General features: G+C 35.9%; 1 protein-coding gene across 8 annotated transcripts in view; it reads right to left on the bottom strand.

Annotated features, from left to right (window-relative positions):
• DCAF6 (DDB1 and CUL4 associated factor 6) overlaps window positions 1-21,463 on the bottom strand; it is an 82,894-nt gene that overhangs the window by 22,228 nt on the left and 39,203 nt on the right. For 3 of the 8 annotated variants that reach the window (XM_051644146.1, XM_051644145.1, XM_051644151.1), the window contains exons 10-16: window positions 21,122-21,367; window positions 15,726-15,893; window positions 11,460-11,519; window positions 5,224-5,329; window positions 1,531-1,646; window positions 647-730; window positions 149-467 (exon numbers count right to left, since the gene is read on the bottom strand). In XM_051644146.1, the coding sequence (XP_051500106.1) occupies window positions 149-467; window positions 647-730; window positions 1,531-1,646; window positions 5,224-5,329; window positions 11,460-11,519; window positions 15,726-15,893; window positions 21,122-21,367 (1,099 nt within the window). The remainder of the gene's footprint in view (window positions 1-148; window positions 468-646; window positions 731-1,530; window positions 1,647-5,223; window positions 5,330-11,459; window positions 11,520-15,725; window positions 15,894-21,121; window positions 21,368-21,463) is intronic. The other 5 variants (XM_051644152.1, XM_051644148.1, XM_051644150.1 and 2 more) reach the window with 3 other exon arrangements.

The raw sequence follows: 21,463 nt of genomic DNA on the forward strand, positions 1-21,463 counted from the left end.
CTAGACTCAAGCCATCAAGCTTTTGGCTAGCTGTCAAAGAACAACTTATTTTAGTGAAGGATATGAGGCATGGGTTTCTAGATCTTCCATTTAAAAAGAACAACCCTGCATTTTGCCAAGCAATAGCAGAGATCAGCATTTCTCTAACCTGTGTCCTGGTCCTCCTCGATACCTTGCCCCTGGGATCAGAACAGGATCATCATCACTATCATCAGTTTCTTGCAGAGCTGAGGTCCTGGTAGATGACTCATCTGGAGTTGCAAGCCCTGAGGATTCTGGGTGTGGCTGAGGTTCATCGTTTGTAGCAAGTGAGTTGGCAGTGGATTCAGTACTTTTACTTGAAATTTCTTGATTTGCACTTTTATCACAGGAGGTTTCTTCCTCTGCATTTCCAGAGACAGCATCAACACTGGGGCCTTCTTCTGGTTGGGCTTCAGAATGCTCAGGGCCAGGTTTATTTGATACAGCTAACAGAAAATATTTGGGAAAATAAGTCACAGCATTAACAATTTTAGCATATTTTAGAAGACATTATAAATGGTCACAGAAGTTAAATCATGTATGCTGAGTTTATATTGGAAATTTTAGTTTTTCATTCTCTACTTCTTCACACAACTAAATATTTTGAAAGAGAACAGACACATACTTGCTTCTGTTGTCTCTACAGTTTCATCTGTAGTTTTCAGTTCTTCAGCACTTGCATATTCCTTGTCAGATTCATCAGGAACTCCTGAATTAAACAACTTAATATTAAATCACATTATTTCATTTAGATGCACATCTATAATGTAAACAAAGCTAAAAAAACCAGTAACATTCCTAGATCAAACCAATCCCCTCAACAAGTCCACAAGTCTCTTTCCTGAAATCTCACATACTAATCACATAAAAGTCAGTGTATATACAACCTATCTAGTTGCCCTGGTCAATGCACTAACAAGGAAAAAAGTATTTCTTCTTTGTTCCTTAATATACTTAATATCCTACACTATGAGAACTTTTGCACACACAAAAGTAGCAATAATACTCTTGAAACAGATAATGACTGAAAGCTGTTACTTCTGAAAACAGAAATTCAGTTATCCCTCTGTCAAAAGGAACCAATCATAACGACTCAACTGCCTTTGTGGCAATGAATCAAGCAAGACAAATCACATGTAACTAAACACAGTGAAAGAATTGTTAACATTGAAAGAAATGTTACAAAATACCAAGCACTCATTTATGACTGCAAAATGCAGTTTTTCTATTTTTTTTTATACAAATTGGGGGAGAATATGTCCTTAGGAAACAGAATGAGGGTTTTAGAACTAAAGACAGCGTAAGTTAATTTTGTTTATATTTATTTGCAACTATCTCAGCTTGGTTTCTTTTTCTTTGCTAAAAAAAATTCATGATCTTTCCTAAAAAAAATTAGTTTTCTGACTACATATGCACATGTATGAGATTCCCATTGAGTTCAACAGTAGTTATGAGCATACGAGAGCAGAATTTTTACCTTAACTTTACCAAAATAATATTGTATCTTACTTGTTTCTTCATCTTCAGGCCCCAACTCTTCTGAAGCCTTTGTTTTTACAGAGTCTTCTTGGCCTTCAGTTTTGCAGTGACTTCCACTCCCTCTAGAGCTTGAATTTGTGCTGCTCCTGGCAATATAAATACATAAGGGAAAAAAAAAAATTAGAAATAATGCAATTAGATAAGATCAATGCAAAAGCACAGCCTGACCATCATCATCACCTTTCTCACTATAATCTCACAATTCAATAGCTCCTGGCAGTGGCTACAACCAACAACTTTCACAATTTCAAAATTCTTTTATTATGTCCACTACCACCCAAACTACACTATTCTTCTGCATCACTGAAACCTGTTCTCTCCATATAATTTAATTTTTTTAACCTTAAAAAGATTTCTTCATTGCTTTTCAAAAATGTGCAGGCTCAAAAGGATTTGCTCTCTTTAGCTATTTACACATTTTAAACACGTATAAATGATGGGAAGTCTTACCAACAGTATTACACACTGTCAGCTGAGCACCAATATTAATCTTTTGCCATCCAATTAAAAGACTGATTCTAATAACATTCTCCAGGTTCTTCACCATTAACTGTAATTCCTGTACCTCTTGAGGCATGGACATCCAATGTTGGCTTCCAGATCACAGTGTTTTGTTATTTCTCAAGACTCATTATGAGCTTGTATTTGAGATTTACTCCCCATTTATATTTAGATAATCATTGTGGAACTCCAACTTCTGTTTACAATAAGGAAAATTATTCCTCAGGAAATATGTAACTTTACTGTTCTGAATGCCATCCAAACTAATGTTTTTAGACTCTATAGAATAAAAATCTTATTTCAGGAAATGTAAAGCCTTGTTCCTGAGCTCTTCCATTCTCTCCTGTGTTGTGGCCTCAAACTTAGGCAGGCCACTGGACAAAAGTGGAAACAGAGATGAGTTATGAGAATTATAAGCACAATTCTCAAGAATTTAGACTTCACTGTTAAAAGTATTTTCTTGCCTGTGTATGTTATTACTAAGTATTTTATATGCTACATTGCTAGAAACAGCACAAATCATGCTTCATCTAGATTCTTGCAAATTTAGGTTGGATTTCAGTGCCTTTATTTTTTACGTTAAATATGAGAGATTTTACTCTCTTGAAAAGCAATGGTCCGTTTCATTGCTATACTGGATTTGGAGTGTGTAGAAAATTTTTTTAGCTCTTACAGTACTTCTTGTAAATCAGGAATTTTCAGCCTTGATTCTGAATGGACAGACAAGGAAGGTATTGCTAGACACCAAGTTGAGGATTTTTGCTATTTCGTGCCTCATATGGTATAATCAATTTAATGAACTTAATCACAGTCTAAGCACTAAGATTTTTTTTCTGACTCTTACAAACGTATTTCTAGCTCAACACTAAATGCTAATTTATATTCATGTATTACTCTGCCTTAATTTTTCCTTTAGTGTTATTTTTCACACCAGCAATTACACAAAGAGGATGTTTGTGAGAGAGCAAAGTAACACCCTGTGCCTTCAATATGTTAAGCCCTACTATCCACTTCCATAGCAGGTTTTCTCTTTCCCCAGTTCTCTGCATAACCCTTCTCTGAACCTCTGCCAATTTGAATCAGTTTTCTTGAAAGCATGACAAAGACTGCACGCAGCATGCTAAATCCCAAAGCAACTGGCCCCAGCTGGTGACATCTAGGATCATACTTGCCTTTCTAGTAGTTGCCTTAATTGAGAATGAAGTGACTGGTAGGTCCATGTCTTCTTCCATTTTATTTTCACAACACCCTCAACTTTCAGATTATGTTTTTGTTATTTGTCTTCAACTGCAGCATTTTCTTATATGGAACTGCATCCTACTTCTACTATTCCATTCTTCAGCACATCATTTTTAGTTAGCCTCTGACCTGACAGTGCCTTGCAACATTGTTGCACCAGGAAATCCTTCTACCTCTCACTACCCACCCTGGGCTACCAACCACAAAAGCTCCATTAAGCTAGCTTACCACCATGTGAAGTTTCTTTATTGATTTACCTGTCTTACTTTGAAAAGAAGTTCAACATGTGGCAAAGTATCAAATACTTTCTGGAAATTCAGGCAGTTTCTCTCTGTTATAGCATGTATGTTTCTAGAACTCATTATTCTCTCAAGAAAAAGGTATTGAATCATGCACATTCTAGTTCCCGTAATTTTGGCTTATTTCTCATGTACTGATTGTTTTAATGTGCTTTTCTATCAGAACTGTCCTAAAGCCTTGAATATTGCTACCATTAGTATTGAAAGATCCTAACCTTTAGTCCTCCATTCTCCTTAGGCTTTACATTTTATGTTTGTTATTCACATGGTGCTAACCTTTGGCCTAAGAGATTTGTTAAAATACTTGCTGTTAGAGAGAATATACACATGAAGATCATTTCGAGTAGTTTTCACTCAGTCTTTACTTCACTGATTACAGATTTTTGTACGAGTAATTTTCTTGTCCCTTATCTCTATTCCCTGTACATTCTATTTTTTCTTAATATTGTTTTTGGGGTAGCTGTTAATTCCAATTTACCATCTTCAGAATCACCTATATCATTAACTGTTTGAAGTGTAAAATGCATTTTTCTAATCTTGTTTTAAAATAAACACAGAAACAAAGTGTTAATGTTGTTTAATAAAAATTGTTTCCTGTGATACAGTGGTAGGAATATTTTACTATTACATTAAAAAGACACTACAATAAACGGACAAAACATTTGCCAATGCTTGCAAAATTTGCCTATCCTAAAACACTAAACACAGATGACTAAAAAACTAAATGCAGAAGTAATTAAAGCCGTTACAGCAAAACGAATTATGTCAAAGCTTGCTGGATTTGGACTCTAAATAGAAACAGTCGGATCACATGGGCAAAGTCTTCATACTTGTGAAAACACACAGATCACTGTTAAAAGCCTCCAAACTGCTATGGGCAAGGCATATGCTTTACGCTGAAAGCCACAGCACTTAAGAGTAGCTAAAAGCAGTGGGGTTAGCAAGTATTTCTTCTTCTGTCTTCTACTTTTGAAAACGTAAGCAAAAGAACAGAAGTAAGAGGAGATACAACAAGGATTGTGGTTGCTTCAGGAGATCCTGAGATGCTCTAGTGATAGACCTTGATACAAAACCAAGTAAGTCAGGCCAGTTAGACAGTACGTGTTTATTATTTGAAAAGAATGTCATCACTGTAGTATCTAAGCACCCCACGAAGTTGGTATCTTAACCGTTTGGATTCAGCAACATGCCTCAGACACAGAAATACTAACTTCACTGTTTTACAACTGAGGAATTGTGCCACAGAAAGCCTAAGATACCATATGAAAAGTCTGTTAGAGCACAATTAAAATTTATGTGCTAGCCCTCAACTATCTTTTCATCACTGTACAACCCTGCTTTGGTAAGATATTATGCTAGGGTTTGACAAAGATATCGTGTTTCAAAATATGTCAGCATTAAAGATCCACAATAAATATAACAAAAAAACCTCTTGCATAAATTGTATATTAAACTGTGACTGTCTTTAATGTTATGAATGCATTAAGAACTAAAGCCATTTCAGACTGTCTATACACACCTAAATATATACCCTTATCATATGAAAAAACAGTTTATCTGTATCTATGCTGAGTGTGATACGTGCTGATCCAATAACCTGTCAAAAACAAAATTAACTTCTTACCACTCATCAGTGAAGTCCAGTTTTATTGTGCTTGTAGTAGTTCCTTCTGTACTGTAGTGCAAACTTAAAACTGGTTCACCTGTTCCTGTTCGTGGCTTATCAGTGTCTGTAAATACGGAGTTGATAAAGTTTGGATGAGCACCAGTAGTATACATACAGCTCTTAAAATTCTGAAGATTCATTTAATTATCCCAAAAAGGCCAAATGTGGTAGCAACATGTACAATGTCTATTTAAGATCTCTTAAAGCCCAAGCAAAAAGTTAAAAAGTTTCAGACTAAACACATCAAACTTGCAATGCTTTAAAAATGGCCTAAAATTATTGATATTTATGAAAGCAAACAAAGAAGATGCTGTCCTTCAACATGCAGATAAATAAAAATGTAAATAGGTATGTATACACACAATATTACCCTTTTAAGCAGATAATTCTTCTATCAAATATATTAATAGTAAGAATATAAAATGTTTTTGGAAGTGGGATTCAGTCTTTTTTGAACCCATCCAACTACCAGTATCTTTAAACCTGCTGCAAACTGTCAGCTAGAGTTTCAGGTTTAAAAAACCCTTTTATATTACAATAACTGTAAGCAGAAAGGAAGCACCTGCAAGACAAACTATTCATCATGTCCAAAAGCAACAGAAGTGAATGAAACTGAAAACCACTGCAAAATCTGCTGCATATATAGTTTTAAGGATGTTCTGTGAGCTCACTCAAAACAGGACTGCTCAATGACATCCACCACACTTGAGTAAAACTAATGAAGACAATCTACCTACATGCATGGCATAATTGCCATTAATACTGAAGTTGGCCTTGGTCAATTCTAAAAAGTTAATGGACAGTACTATCAGATTAAGCCTCACTACAGAGGTGCCATTTGCTCAGAACCCAGATGGGAGAATTTACTTAGTATTAGGCACCACTCAAATGACCACTAAGGAGCCTAAGTGGTCTTGCTCTTTATGAATGCTGAGCTTTTTACCTCAGGACTGTTTGGGCAAAACCATGCCATATTTCTGTGGTTTATAGAGTACAAAAAATTGACTCTAAGTATACTTGCAGTATTGGCAGCAGACTGACTTTATAATAAAAGCTTTAGGTCATCTTTGGGTAAGCATCAATTAAAATCTAACATTCAATTCAAGCACTTACTCATGAAAAAAAGTAATGGCTACAATATTGCCACAGGATATTTATTTATTATAGACACAATTAGGTTATAGGAACTATGAAATAGCACGTAAGAATTTAATAATTATTAAAGCGCATATTTCTAAAATGCTGACAGGCAGAAGCCCACTCACAGAATCAGAGCAGTGAACAGCTGCTCCAAGTAACTTTAAGTATGTCTTTCTACATATTCTCAAGGGAAATTCAAAACAAAACACTCAAAAAAAAGTGAATTAAATATTTTATGTTAAAGAGAATTAACTAATTACAAGCATGATCCTAATCCTACATAAGGCGTGGGCCTCATTCCAGGCAAATATAAGCTCATAGACACTCTAAAATGAATAAAGGTTCCTGTTACACTTCTTGTTAGAGTAAAGCAAAGACAAAACTGATCAAAAGCAAGATTTCCAGTTCCTAAAGTGAACTAAGAAAAAAACGTAAGAAAATATTTTATAGTGGTATATGTAGATATTTTCAACAAAATAACTAAATGTGCTTTCTCTATTTTTGGCAACCTATCAGCAAACATCTTGTAGTTTAGTCTGTTCAAGCTTTGATCATACCTTCCTAATCAAGTACAAATGCCGATCGTTACAACATGCAGCACAAGTAATCAGGAGTTTTGGACTCCAAAAGCGTAAAAAAAATAAAATCACAGTTGGAGAATTATTTACCTTCCTTATTATAAGTATAGACAAGACATATTCTTGAATTTGGAACGCAGATACATAAAGAAAGACAAGTTGCTGCCTTCAATAGCTTGAGACAGCCACCAAATTATTACTATACTGTGTAACTTGATACTGCTATACAACACTTGCTTCAGCACAAAATTAATTAATACTACTGACTGAAGCAAGCAAATATCTGATTAACCTAATTGATTTTTAGGCTTGTTTTATAAAGCTCAGATCATATTATAACAACACTGCTTTCCTGTATTAAAATCTCAACATCAAAAAATGTAACCAAGACTGTCCTTTGACTATGCGTACTGTGGAAAAAATGCCCATATTTATTCACACTCAAAAAGCTGGAAGAATTGCTGTAGACTTATCCAAAGAGGGCACTGAGAAATTATTTTTACAAATTTCTTGGAGACAGATAGCTTTTAAACCATATTGTGTAATAGTTGTGTTTTGTTTTTTGTTTTTTGTTTTTTTTTTTAAATCTACAAATAACATGAGCTACAATTTGGATTGGGTCAGTTTCTTCTTTAAACTAGCTTCACAAAATGAAATAGACATGAATAAGAACAAGAAATTTTTTAGAAGACAGATAAGACAAGAATCTGATAATAAACAGCCCAGAATGAATTGTGTAGCTCACTGTTTTATATTAAACTTACACTGCTAATGAAAGCTGAATGGGAGCCTTTGTGAAGAAATCTAATAAGCTTTGCCTAGTACATAATCAAATATTCTTTTAGAGAAGGCACATAAAATCCAGAAGTCATGAACTTTTTGTTTTCAAGAAGAACAGTGTGATTGCCAAGGACTGATTACACAGAATTGTCATGGTTGGAAAGGACCTCTGAGATCACTGAGTCCAACTATCAACACCTTACTAAACTCTATTCCAAATTCCTCAAAAATACCTTGAAACTTTACTTAGCTTTTACATTCTACTTTAAAGGTACTATCAACAACTTATATTCTTATTTTGTAAGCAACCCTGTCCTAGAAGAGACACTCCCATGAAATGGTCAATGGCCCAGGTGCCTACAGGCAAAAGATAAAATTTCATTCATAACCATATTTTTAAAAACCACAAACCCAACAACTAGAAGTGATATACCTCCTACACATTTTTTCCCTTAGAAAATGAACCTGTGCAAGTGTACCTTCACAAAGATGAGGGGTCCTAACTATGAAGTGCTAAGTGCGTAAAGACAGGTTTACAGATTGCATTACCTAGTTAAACTAAAATGCTGCTCTATTCACTAGTCTCTTGGCAAGCCCACAAGAAGGGGATGCATGATTTCTCATGCACAACTTCCAAAATAATTCCTACCCAGTACTACTCATTATGGTCTCACAAGAAAATCAGCTATGGAAATTCTGAAGGTAAAGTTATATTCTGGGTGAAAAACCAAAGAGTTACTTGAAGGGAGAAAAACTAATTGAAAGAGGAGAAAATAAGTGGCATATTCCAGAAAACTGGAATTCCATGGGAAGGCTTAACACCTGTAAACTCATCATAAGCAGCTGAGCTTGGAGGGAAGGGTGGAGATTCCTTTATCTAGTGAGGAATACTGACTAAACAATGCTACACTGATACCATTCAGTGTAAGGCACAATGGTGTCTGAGAGAAGACTGAAAATTAAATAATTATTTGGACCAGCCTAACATACAGCCCCAAGGCACACAGTTTCTTTGCCCAGGTGACCCCTGTATTAATTAGATTCAGTACTGCACTTTACCGAAGGAGGCAGCACAGACCCCTCTGTGCCTCACAGCGAAGCACAGGTCTGAAATTCGAGATTGTACCTGCAGAGCTCACTGTAGATCTGCAAAGCTCTACATGCATAACAACATTCAACCAGTTCCTCTGACTGGCAGGCAGAGTTCATTACCTGGGAGACAACACATGCCAATACAGTTTCAAGGACTTCCACTACTGTTTTTGAGCAACTAGCTCTGCTACAGCTGACGTCAACTGGGTTGTTCTGAACTAGCTCAGGTATCTGGTACGGACATCACCACAAGGACATCACCATAAACCCTCACACTAGCTTGCAAATATCTAGAAATCTCAGTCATCACTATGGCTTCTGTGTATGCAGGAAGGAGCATTAAGATGGTATGGGATGCATACACACATTCACACTTCAAAGCTGCTCAGCTAGCTCTCTGGCTTCAGGTTCTCTCTTTAATCATAGCAATTCAGGCAGTACCTTACAGTCACAAAATTGCCTTTACACCACCACAAATGTAACAGCTACCCTGCACTATTACAATCACAGTAAAAAATAAAATAAAATCCAGTGTAGATCACTGTAATCCATTTTAAACCATCTGGCACAGAGGAGAATGACTTATAACTTCTGCTGGACTGTCAAAATAATGGCATTATAAATGTGCATGTTTGTAATAAGTATCAAAAGACCTTTAAACCCAGAAACAGTCCTAAAACATAAATGCCAACAAAAGAGACTACTCCAATACAAAATAGCTGAATTATTACCAAATTAAGAAAAAAGGAGAATAAGAAAGAAAAATTATTTCTGAATAAAAATAACTGGTATTATTTCCTTCATTAGCTTAGTTTATTTTTTTTGAGATTTCTGTTGAAATATGAAATGAAACTCACGCAGTTCAACTTCAAAAATCCAACTGAATCTCAGCAGATTAGTCTTTCTGGCTACCATTTGGGCAGCAGGTTTCCTAATAAACTATCTCCTTTTCCAAATTCCTAGTTTTCCAAACATGAAGTAACATTCTGTGTCTCTTCAGGTGACCTTTACCATCACAACAGAAAAACTGCCTTAAAAGAGTGCAAGAAATGGTATAACAATAAATTCTGGATAAGCAAATCTATTTTGGGGTGGGTTTTTTGTATATTAAGAAACCTGAAGTGCTTTTATGAGAGGAAAACTCTTCACATTAGTCCAAGTAATTTCTTAACACAGGGAAAAACTATTAGGAAAAGCTCCCAAAACTCTATTATAACCATGGGTCCATTACAGCTATGCAATTAACAACAGTCATACACAAAACAGTTTTTAAGGCAATTGGTCCTGCTTCAGGAGGAATCTGATACAGATTTGGGAATTGATTTCTGGGAGCAAAACACCCAGTTTTATCTTAGTTGTTAGATGGGCTTAATTCACAACTTCACTAAACAACTTAGCAGTTTTCCAATATTATTGCAGTTGTAAGAACTTCAGAAAATATACAAAGACTTCCTATGTTGATTTCAGTTCATTTTACTCATCAAATAAGGCTTTAAATTCACAACAGAGAGCGTAACTTGGCCACTAATAATAAGCCAGTTTTCCAGTCAAACCTGACTGTTGGCATAGACTACTGAATAACTAGCAAATTTACAAATAAAGATTTACTGCTATTTCATCACAAAATGTAATGCCACAAAATGAATGTATCTGTCAATATAAGACACAGCTTTATTTCCCCCCCAATATTCTGGCATCCTAAAATAAACCATAATCTCAACAATTGCCAAACAAACTGTTTTTCATAAATGGGATTTCAAAACGGCATTCTAGTTTAGAATGTGAAACAAGATGAAACAGCCAGCTCTTTTGCAAGACTGGAGCTGTTAAGTCTCTACAAAAGCCTTGATAAGGAAGTAAGCATAATGGAGTGTGTATGGAAATCTATTTTTAAATTACCATCTATTGCTCATTAATTATTCAGGCATAAATATTCACTCCAGATGACATTGGTTCAGCTGGAATAGGGCCACCTATGGCCTGCTTCACTGCTCACGGTTTGAAGGCTGATGAATAATGGACACAGGGAAGCTCACAAGCATTTGTTCTACCACCAGCCCATAGGGCACCTGCAGAGAAACACTAGCACTTGTTCAGCGCGTGTGGGTTAATGGGTTACAGGGGTAACCTGAGTGCAACAGATGCTCTTGAGTTACTCAAAATGTGCAGGTATAACACATTTGCACGTTTCTCTTGTATAAGATAAATTAATATATAAAATATATAAAAGTTACTTCAATCTTGATATTTGTACTTTGATCCAAGATGAACCATTCAGAAAAAGACTGCTTAGAGAACTGATTCTACTTTGCATTTAAAAATATATTTTAGATGGCTGTAGAGTACATAAGACATTTACTGTACCTATATTGAACACATTAGGAATTGAGCATAGGATGGCTTTTGAAAACAACAATTAACCGTACTCTGCTACTCGTATCGAGATTAAATAATTAATGGGTTTCCAGCAGATCTGCTTACAGAATTCTACTTCACATAGATAGAACAGCATTTTTACACTGTTTATCCTCATGAAAGGCGATTTTAAAAGGAAGCATTGCAATCAACTATGGCTGGGTATAGTGCATTTCCTGTCACACGCACCCTGTTGCTCATCAAGTGACATGGATCCAAGCTGTTTGTTAACCACAGAAGAAGGAGAATCTGAAACAAAAACGAGATTTCAACTTAAAACATAAGCAGCAGAGAACTGCATAGCAATGTCACGATCATATGTTAGTTTAAAATAAAAAATAAAAAGCAGCAGCATAAGGAAGCTTTGGGTTTGTTCTATAAGCAGCCAGCCATATCGCGATTTCTAGGCATGACAGAAGCAAAGCCACTTGTTTCCAATCATTACGTATTTCTTTAGGTAGTCACGGAACAGCCAGAAGCTTGCTGACACATCAGTATTAAAAATGCCTGTCCATTACCTAAGGTTTTACTGTGTTCTTCAAATTTCTAAAATGTCAGGAAAAACACTGAAGAGTCATGACTCCTAAAGCCTTTGCTCCGGCTAACAAATGACACTGGTATTTCAAACCATCTGCTAAATGCAAATTTCAGAATGCTTATACTTCAACATAAAATACTGAATGGCATACCAGTATCTTCAATATTTATACCTAAAAACATAAAATGCGAAAGATGAGACTGTTTACAGATAACAGCATACAGACTGTTTTTAAAATCCTAAGGCACCAAAATATGTCCCACTCATGGCACTTTGATAGTTCTGCACTCCTAGATGCTACACCTCTGTAGCATCTGGTGACTGAGAATGTCTTCATGAGTTTATCACAGTACCACACCAGTCAGGCTTATAAAAATCATCATCCAATCACAGAAGAAAAAAAAGCAACAACAAACAAAACAAAAACCAACTAGACACTACCAGCTAGTAACTATCACTGCATTCACAGGGCAGCAAACATGGCAGATGCAATGTTCAATATCTACGGTGAGTCTGTTTTCCCTGTCACCTCTGAAGACCAGATCTTACTACTGTATTATCTTAGGTTGAGCTGATGTACACAAATTAGTGCAGTATTTCAAAGATACTGGCTAGGCTACAATTTCTTGGTTCTATTTGTTAATCTTCTGTTATAAACAGATTCATGCTAATTTAAAAGGATTAAATATCCTGTATTATAAACTGATTCATAGTCTGCCAACATCACAGCTGCTAAAGGAATTTTAACACAAAGATAAATCCTACACAAGAAAAGGAATGAAACAATACTCTCACTCCTACAGGAAGCTCAGTTCCAGGTTTGGGCCAGAATCACCAGCGTAACCCATGTTGCAGCACAGCCATAAAAACTGCTGAACTGACAGTTATTTTAAATACATATCTTCAAATGATATTCTCAGTCATTGGGGCAAGAATCACAATCTGCTCCTTTGTTACACTGATACCTAGCACAGAAGGGCCTGGGGGGCCATTTTGTCTTCACCTTTGTTTAGCCATGCCCACACCTTGCACTAAACACTACTAAGACAGACCACAGAATTTGTAATCTAGATTTGGATGGGACGTAGTTCTTAAGTATGACTTGTTACAATAACAAATTTCACTTTCCAAAAATGAAGTGTTTTACATATAATTCCTAATTTAAAGGAGAAGAATTTATAGTGGAGCTTTCCTCGATGGAGTAGTAATCCACTTCTTAGAATGTAAATCAGAGCAAAAAGCTGGTGTAAAGATGCACCATCCCCAGAAATTATCTCCTTTATTCTAGCTGACTCAGCACAGGAATCAGTGCACCTCTTGTCAGGGCAGGCTGGCTTGATCACCATCTCAGAGTTATGAAGCCAAAGACTGGGATTAACTTGCATCAAAAGGCCTAAAGGGAGGGGAAGTCTAGGGCAGCAAGCTGAGAAGCCTAAAGACAGAGGCCAGTGGTTCTCAGTCATGCTCTGCTTTTGCACTACAGTTCTTTCTATAAGCTTGTATGTCCTTTTTCAAAAGGCATATCATGCTGCCAAACATTTTACTTGGCTGGAAAAGCTGATCTCATCAGCTTTTATTCAGATCATGATGAACAGAAGAAATATGACTAAACTAACGTATTTTAATTATAAACCTAAGAAATTACATTTCCTGCCCTTATCAGCACTTCTAAATTTTATTAAGACCTCACACTATACAACAGCAAGTAAGAAGTAAGTATGCTTTACCATTTGCATAACTGAATCACAGTTGGCAGAAATGAAAAATTTTCTAGGTAGTAGACAATGCCAGGCTTAAATCTCCCACGTTTCACTCTTATTTTGACATCTTCTTACAACTTTGTGAATCCATTTCACTTGTAATATGACAACTTTTAAGCAAGAATCCTAAATATTCCAATTGCTATAGTTAAGAGCTCAGTTTACGGCAATTTTTAACTCACTTTTTTTATTTTACTTTTTCAAGATCCCAGAAGCCACAGATCACCAGCACCCCTTGAAGTGGCACCACAGTCTGGAACCCCACACTTCAGGTAGGGAAATAAACAGGACCATGAAACCAGCCTAGAGAAGTTCAGGTAAATGCCTCTTTTTTTAATATATGGCTTTGTTTTGTAAAATATTCTGAAAAGTTCTTTAATAATTTCTGATAAAGCTTTTGAAAAAAGTATTACCAAAACTGTGCCATATAGTTAAAAAAACAAACAAAAATCCAAACTCTTACCTGAGCCTTCACAGGCTGGGTCTACATCCCAATGCAGTTCACCACTGGTTGTAATGTCACCAGTACATTCTAAACTGGGCCACCACTTAAAGAGGGAACTGGAGATTCATAAATTTGGGGAACCTCAAACAGAAAATAGAAGATAATTTTAAAGTCAGTTATATGCTGAAGCATCTTCCTATACTTTGGGCAATCAGCACCTGACTTCAAAATATTAGTATGCCACCTCAATTGCTTAGGTTAAAAAAAACTTCCTCCTTTTATCACTGTAACACCAGCTCCAGTGTGAGAGTGAGGCCTGAAGCACTGAGACCTGTTTTTGAAGTCCTAAAGATGGTACATATAGTGAATCTACTTTTCAAAACAATTACTTAGTAAGTAAAATGGTTAAATTTGCAAATTCATTATCATCACACAAAAAATGAGGTAAATATTTTAACACTAGTCTCCTCCAAGGCTATGTGTTCTGTGGTTCCCTGATAATCCCAAATAAAAAAAAGTTATCTTAAAATTCAAAGCATGTGGGAACTCCAAGAGACAATGACGGAGGATTCAAATTAACTACACCTCTGATTCCCAGTCAAAGCAATTACTCAGCTTAAAGCTTAAAATTTGTGTCAGTATGGATCCTACAGTATGTTGACCCACAAGCAAGTAGGAGTAAATAATTACTCCAGTTCTCAGAATTTATTTGGCTTCTAAATATGTCGAAAACTAACTGAAGTTTTTCTATTGTAGAAAGTTATTCAAAACACAGTAACTACATACTGTAACTATAACACTAGCCCGTTTTATCAAATTGTTCTGTAAGGCTCCAGGGAAAGAAACAGATTGAACTATAGCACGTCAAGCAGTGAATGCCTGACACCCTCCTTATAAGTAATGTAGCCACACCTCAACTATCACAGAATTTATTCATAGAAGAAACATTCCTAGACATTACTTCTCAACACAAAATATGCTGATTTTTCACACAGGATGCACTTATTTTTACACGGTGCCCTGACAAAATCTGCTTCAAGTTTATGCTTCAGGGTTTACCTCGCCATTGATATGCATGCTTCTACCCTAATGTTCTCAAACATGTCTCTTTTTTAACATCTTCAAGACTTTCTTGTAATACTTTTTAATCTCAATAGGAAAAAGGGTGTAGTAAAATGAAAAATCACTCCGTTCAAAAAAGGAAAGCATATTTGGAGACTTAGGCTTGTTACAAGTATTTTCACTATACTTACTGTAAAACATAGCATTTAAGAGTGCCAAAATTCTAGTTTACTGAATTGTTACTCTGATTGATAACATATGCTAAACCAAAGCCAAGTCTTAAATGTTACTTTACTATCAGTCACAATTAAAACCAAAATGCTATTTCAAGTGTGTAAGTACCTTACTCCATTCAGAACACAGTAATTTCAACTCAACTGCTCTAACAAACATAGCATACACCTGATTCCATGCACCTAGGAAACTCTATCTATAAAGTATAATTTGGCTATATAATCACAACATGTTACATAAATGAAAACTGTCAATATTACTCTTTAACCATGTGATGATAAACACCACCACATGCAAGTTAAGACAAGCAGCAAATGCGTTAACTGCCTTATTCTGGAAGAGAAGCATCTCAGCCAACAACAGCAGCACAAACTATAACTACATTAGCTGCTAAAGAAACCTTGACAAATGACAACCTGATGCCTGAGGGTCCTGTGAGGAGCCCTTAGAGGAGGACTGATCAGAGGAGGACGACTGTGGTGCTGAACCCTCAGCTAGCTCTCGCTGTCTCTGTTGTTCTGCCTTCTTAAGCCTCAGTCGCTGAAGACCCCTACGGATTATAGCTAACTCAGGTCCCACAAACTCTGACAAACAGGCAGGGGGGGAAAAAAAATAATTGTAAAAGAAGCAAGCACAATATACAGAACACAGAGCGAGGGTAGGGACTGACCAAAGAGAGAAGCAACAGATACTAAGTGTAATTACAGTTTTTAAAAAAATGTAAGTAATTTACTAACATCCAGAAGTTATAAAATATTTTTCTCTTCCTAAATGCATGAATCACAGCACTTAAAAATTCAAGATTCATGTAACACAAAACATCCCCCTCCCCATCTCTAACACTTAGACCATTTAACAAAGAATTACTTAATGAAAACAGATTCTGACTGATTCAAAACAAAGCAAACAACAGAAGTATTCATTTTCATGTTCCTAACACATATAACTAACGAGAATATTTGTGGTGTAGATTTATGCAACTGTGGTCTACAGGTAAATTTTCTAAATGAATGTAATAGCTTCCTGATGTGGAAAAAAAATTAAATTAGCACAATTTTGGTTAAAAAAAAACTGTGAAAAAAGTAAACTGGGACTATGTAAATAGGTGGCAGAACAGTGTCTAATGAAAAAACACACTTTACTATGAGTGCATGTTTTATATCAGACATTCCCAGTGCATGAGCTTTCAAAGTCTGAAAACACTGCTAAGTGGTCCTAGAGAAGAAGTAATTTATTGGATCATAAACAATTCTTAGTATCATTCTCTTAACCGACTCTCCTTTCAGTTACATCTTTAGAGACTTAACCATTTTATTAATTTTTCCTTTATTCATTTGTTAGTTTACCATTTTGGCATGTACCAGTCCACTGCTTGATTAACAGTATTTTTTGCAGACTGCTATAAAACTAGGTGTCCAAGTAAATTATTTTTCTATGTTCTTTGCAGATTTCCTTCACTTCTACAAGTGCTCGACAGCAAGCACTTCTCTTTATACAACACAGGTTGTATCTTTATTAGCAACAGCTGAAACATTGACCAAAACCACTGCTGAAGTACTCTCATCTGTAACATAGTAGGGTAGACAAGCTAATTCAGACTCAAATATTCACGTTAAAAGCTCCAGCTAGTTGTGCTATAAACTGGTAGACTAGACCAGTATTAATATCAAGGGCAGTATGGAGTATTTGTAGATATGAGAAAATCTACCAAAAAAAAAACAACAAACAGTACTATAAAATGTTAAAAGACCACTGGGCATTACTTTGGCATATAACCTTTCATTCAAGCAAAAGCTTTTCAAGTATTCTGTAACCCTTATTCACTTAGTGAAGAAAAAAAAAAATTCTTTCATAAAAAGAAACAAACCCAAAGACAGAATCTAATCATTCAAAACTTAGTGGTAGGCACCAGTGAATATCGAACAGTCATGAGCTGTAATGTCCTCAGTACAGTACCACTTCTGGGAAATACATCCTGCCAGTTTATGGTTGATGAGGCATACAGGAAGGAAAAATATATACTCCCTAAAAGGAATGTGGCATCGAAGAGATTTGCTATGAATAGCTTTCCTGTGCCATGAACATTTATGGAAATTAGAACTCCAAACAGTCTAGAAATGCTTTTAAGGAAATTTCAATTATGTCTGGACTTGCAGTTTTTGGTACTTGCTGCTGATTCAGTCCTACTCAGTCCAGAGACCATTACAATTTAAGATGTAACAAAAGCTACAATCCAAAATGTAAAAAGATGACTACAATCTTGAATATGTTCAGTGACAACACCTTTTAACACATTTCAGAATCTCTATGCAAATGTTTATTTTGCTAGCAAATGGAGTGAGAAAATAGAAATGGAGAGAAAAACACAGCTATTGCCACTTTCCCATTCAACATTTAAAAGCAGGTACCTTATATCAGAACACATATTAAGATTTGTCCTAATTAGTTAATTGCTTCCCTGTCCTCTCTCCCAATAGTACCAATGTGTATCTTGAATATTATTAATGGGGAAAAAAGCATTATTGTATTTTACAGTTTATTGCATCTGACTATTATTCATGGTTCAAAACTACAGCGTCTTAAAACTAATGTAAAAAATTAATGGTTTCCACTGAATGGGCCAAGCAGGGCAAGAAAGTAAGTGTGTTATTTTTTTTTTCCTTAGAGAAGCATGAGAATCTCCAGCAATTGCTTCATCTTGTCATGAAAAAAAATATATATATATATACACATTAAAAATTACTGACAAGTACAGGCTACTGAGATTTTGCACTGATCTTATTAATTATTTGCAACATACTTAAATGTTCCAATGGATTCTTCTACTACATTCTGATAAAAACTTATCCTAAGTGCACCAGCACTGAACTATTTTTGTACCAAGTCTACACTGAACATGTACTGTTTGAAAACAAAAAGAAATGGAGTAAATAATGCAGATGTAGAAGCTCAAACACTCATAGCATGAAATATTTTCTGGGAGACCATACCAACAATATATTTGACTTACAATCCATATGCAAAGGTACTGCTGTTTCAAATACAGGATTACCAGCAGTGCCTGTGTTCATTACAGAAATCTGTAGAAATTATTTATGAAAAGCTGCTTATAAGCCTGTTCCACTCTGTAGTTTGAACTCATGCTTCAATGCCAAAGCAGTCATTACCCAAACACATATTCTTAATTTGCTAACTTTTTGCCACAATATTCACACTTGTATCTACCACCACTTTGGGCAAAACGATTGCTGTAAGCCACTTGCTTTCCTTCTTCCATCTTCCAAAATGCTTTCCCAGTCATACATCTACAACACACCTCTATCTGGTCTTCCCACTCAACCCCACTGTATGTAAACTACTACTCCCATTGTCACTTCCCCTATCCTGTCACCCCAAAAAGCAGCAGGTTTTATTCACCTCTAAATGCAGATAAACACATTCAGGGAATCCTGTTCTTGACGCAGAGCAGTGTTTTCACATTGCTAGACTAGGAACTGAGTAAATCAAGTCTCATAACTAGGCACCTTCATGGGTTACATAAGCATACAAACATTGTAAAATGGAAAAACACATTAAAGCCTGCTCATTCATAAAATCACTGCTACTCCTCTGCCACGACCTGCTCCCTCTGCCCAGCCTCTTCCCTCTCCCTGCACTAGCCCATGTTACCCAAAGACTTGTTTTACAGTAAATTAAGTGTTTCAAAGCAGTGCTTTTTTAAGACAAGATGCTTACTAGGTATGTGAATGGATACTATTACTAAGTATACTCCTGCAGGAGTCCTGTAGACAATTTAAAGATGTTACCTGGCCCTAATACTAAAGTCCCCGTACAGCGATAAAGAACAAAAGATACAGTTTTGTTTGTGTGTTGCTGTGTGTTTGTAGTTTTGGGGGTGGGTGACGAGGACTTCTGTTTTTGGAAAAATCAGCAGTCAATCTGACACCCTGTTTAGGTGTTGTCAAAGAATCTATCAAACATTATACAGTAAGTTAGAAAGTATCCACTGTCAACAAAACAACCACTGCTACCCCTTTCAAACTGAATATTATAGAGTCTTAAGTCTGAAGTAACACTGGGAAAGAGGAAAAGCTTTTAAAGAAAAGCTGGATTAGAAAATAACAACATCAGCTTTATGCTAGCAGAATAAACTTCTACTTAGAAATTCAGATTGAGAAAAAAAGAGGAAAATGCTATTTCTAGTCAGCATATGTTCTTTAAAATCCAGGATAGAAAAATGTATCATAATTCCAGAAATACTCTCTAGTGCATTATCATTATGCAACCCATGAAGTTTCAATAGCATAGCTTGAAGCGATTATTTTTCCCATGGGACATACTCTCCTGGCCACTGTAAGCTCCAGAATATACCATGTACCTTAAAAAACAAAAAAGACAAATATCAAAATGAACCCTTGGTAACGGTATGCGTGTTCTTTGGTGGCAGCTAAATTGGGTTACACTGAATTAAAAGAGACACCTTCATCAATTTGTATGTGTGTAATGTTAAAAGCTTGAGACTGAAGCAAGCTGACACCCATACTAATATAAATCACAGGTGACTAAAAGCCTCTGCTACTAAATACATTTTCTAGCACTCAGTTATTCTAGATATAGTATCTGGACAGCGTGTACTGTCACACTTCTGCTCACTACTTACTTCCTCTAAATAAGCATCAAACTAGTTGCAAGGTTTGAAAGGGAGAGGATTATATATTTATTTCAACTCATGTCTTTAGCTTCCCTGTCTTTCAGATACCAAAAACCTAATAATTTCTCACCTGTCCCCAAGATTTTGGCTGCAGCAGCCACAGTACTCTGAATGGCACACTTTGCCCTGGGAAATCCTCATTCCAAACAATCCCAAGCATCCATTTTAGGGCATGAAGAGCTATCAGCCATATTTTACAACGACAAAGACTGATTTTTTACAACAGAATTGGTACAAGACAAAAGGTGATTTTATACAGGAAACATGCAGTTTCAACAAAGTCTGAACCCGTAGGTGTTTTGAATCACATCAGCCTTTCCACAACACTGTGAGGCCAAGAAATTCACTTCAAAAAAAGTAAAAAATAAACTTAAATGCAAGTATTTAATTCTAAAGGCTGTGGCATCTTTTCCTCCATAGAGATGGAAAAGGCCAAGTCAAAGCATAAGGTGCTCTTTTACTGCCTCAACAAGTTTCTGACATTGACAATGGAAAACACTTTCTTTTGGCACAGTAAGAATGTTTGTCTGTATTAAATACAGACAAGTTTCTTCAAGATATACAAGCTTAGAAATCAATATGTAGTATAATTTATAAATCAATAATGGAATATCATGCAAGGTGAGCCCTCTCTATCCAGACACTTTTGAGAAGCAAACTGACTCTGAAATGTTGAGGATGTAGATTCCAGCTGAAGGAGACATTTTCTACTTACTTTAATTATAGCAGGCATAGCTTCTGCTATTCATTGCACTGATGCTGCTACAGCCAAACCACAGTGGAAGAAGGCCTGATGTTACTTATACTCCATGAAAAGAACAGTAAGTTTAGAAAAAACAAGCAATATTAATTTTATTTCTACTTCAAAAGACAATACTAGTTATCCTTTTTGAGATTCCTTCTTCAAATAAATGTATACAATTGATAGGTTTACACTCTTTAAACCAGAACTACATTCACTAACTATAAAATACCTAATCTCACTAAGGATGTGCAATAAAGAAAGGAAATTGAGATCAATTACCCAAAACATTCTAAAATAGAATTGTTTTTTATTGAAAGAATTTTTCATAAACAGTGACAAGATGGATTTCTTCTCACCAGACGGATGAAGCACTGGCTGAGACGAGGCCCCTAAAGACGGCCTTTGTTCATTATCAGGAGAGGACAACAGTGAAGTTGATGGGGGACTTTCTGTCGAAGATGATGTTGAAGGAGCTTGGGCTGACATTGTAGAAGAGGAAGATGATGGAAGTTGTTCAGAACCATCTACCTCCATTGCAGTTTCGGATTCTGCACTGGGTGGTATGTTACTAGTAGCAGGAGCATCTGTCCGATTAGTCCCACCTTTGATAAAAAAAAAAAAAAAGGCAAAAAAAACAAGAGCCCAAAGGTAAATTTACTCTGTCCCTAAAGACCCCTTGGCATTACCATTCATATGGC

The sequence above is a fragment of the Apus apus genome, chromosome 1 (genome assembly GCF_020740795.1).
Source record: "Apus apus isolate bApuApu2 chromosome 1, bApuApu2.pri.cur, whole genome shotgun sequence".
Taxonomy (NCBI): domain Eukaryota; kingdom Metazoa; phylum Chordata; class Aves; order Apodiformes; family Apodidae; genus Apus; species Apus apus.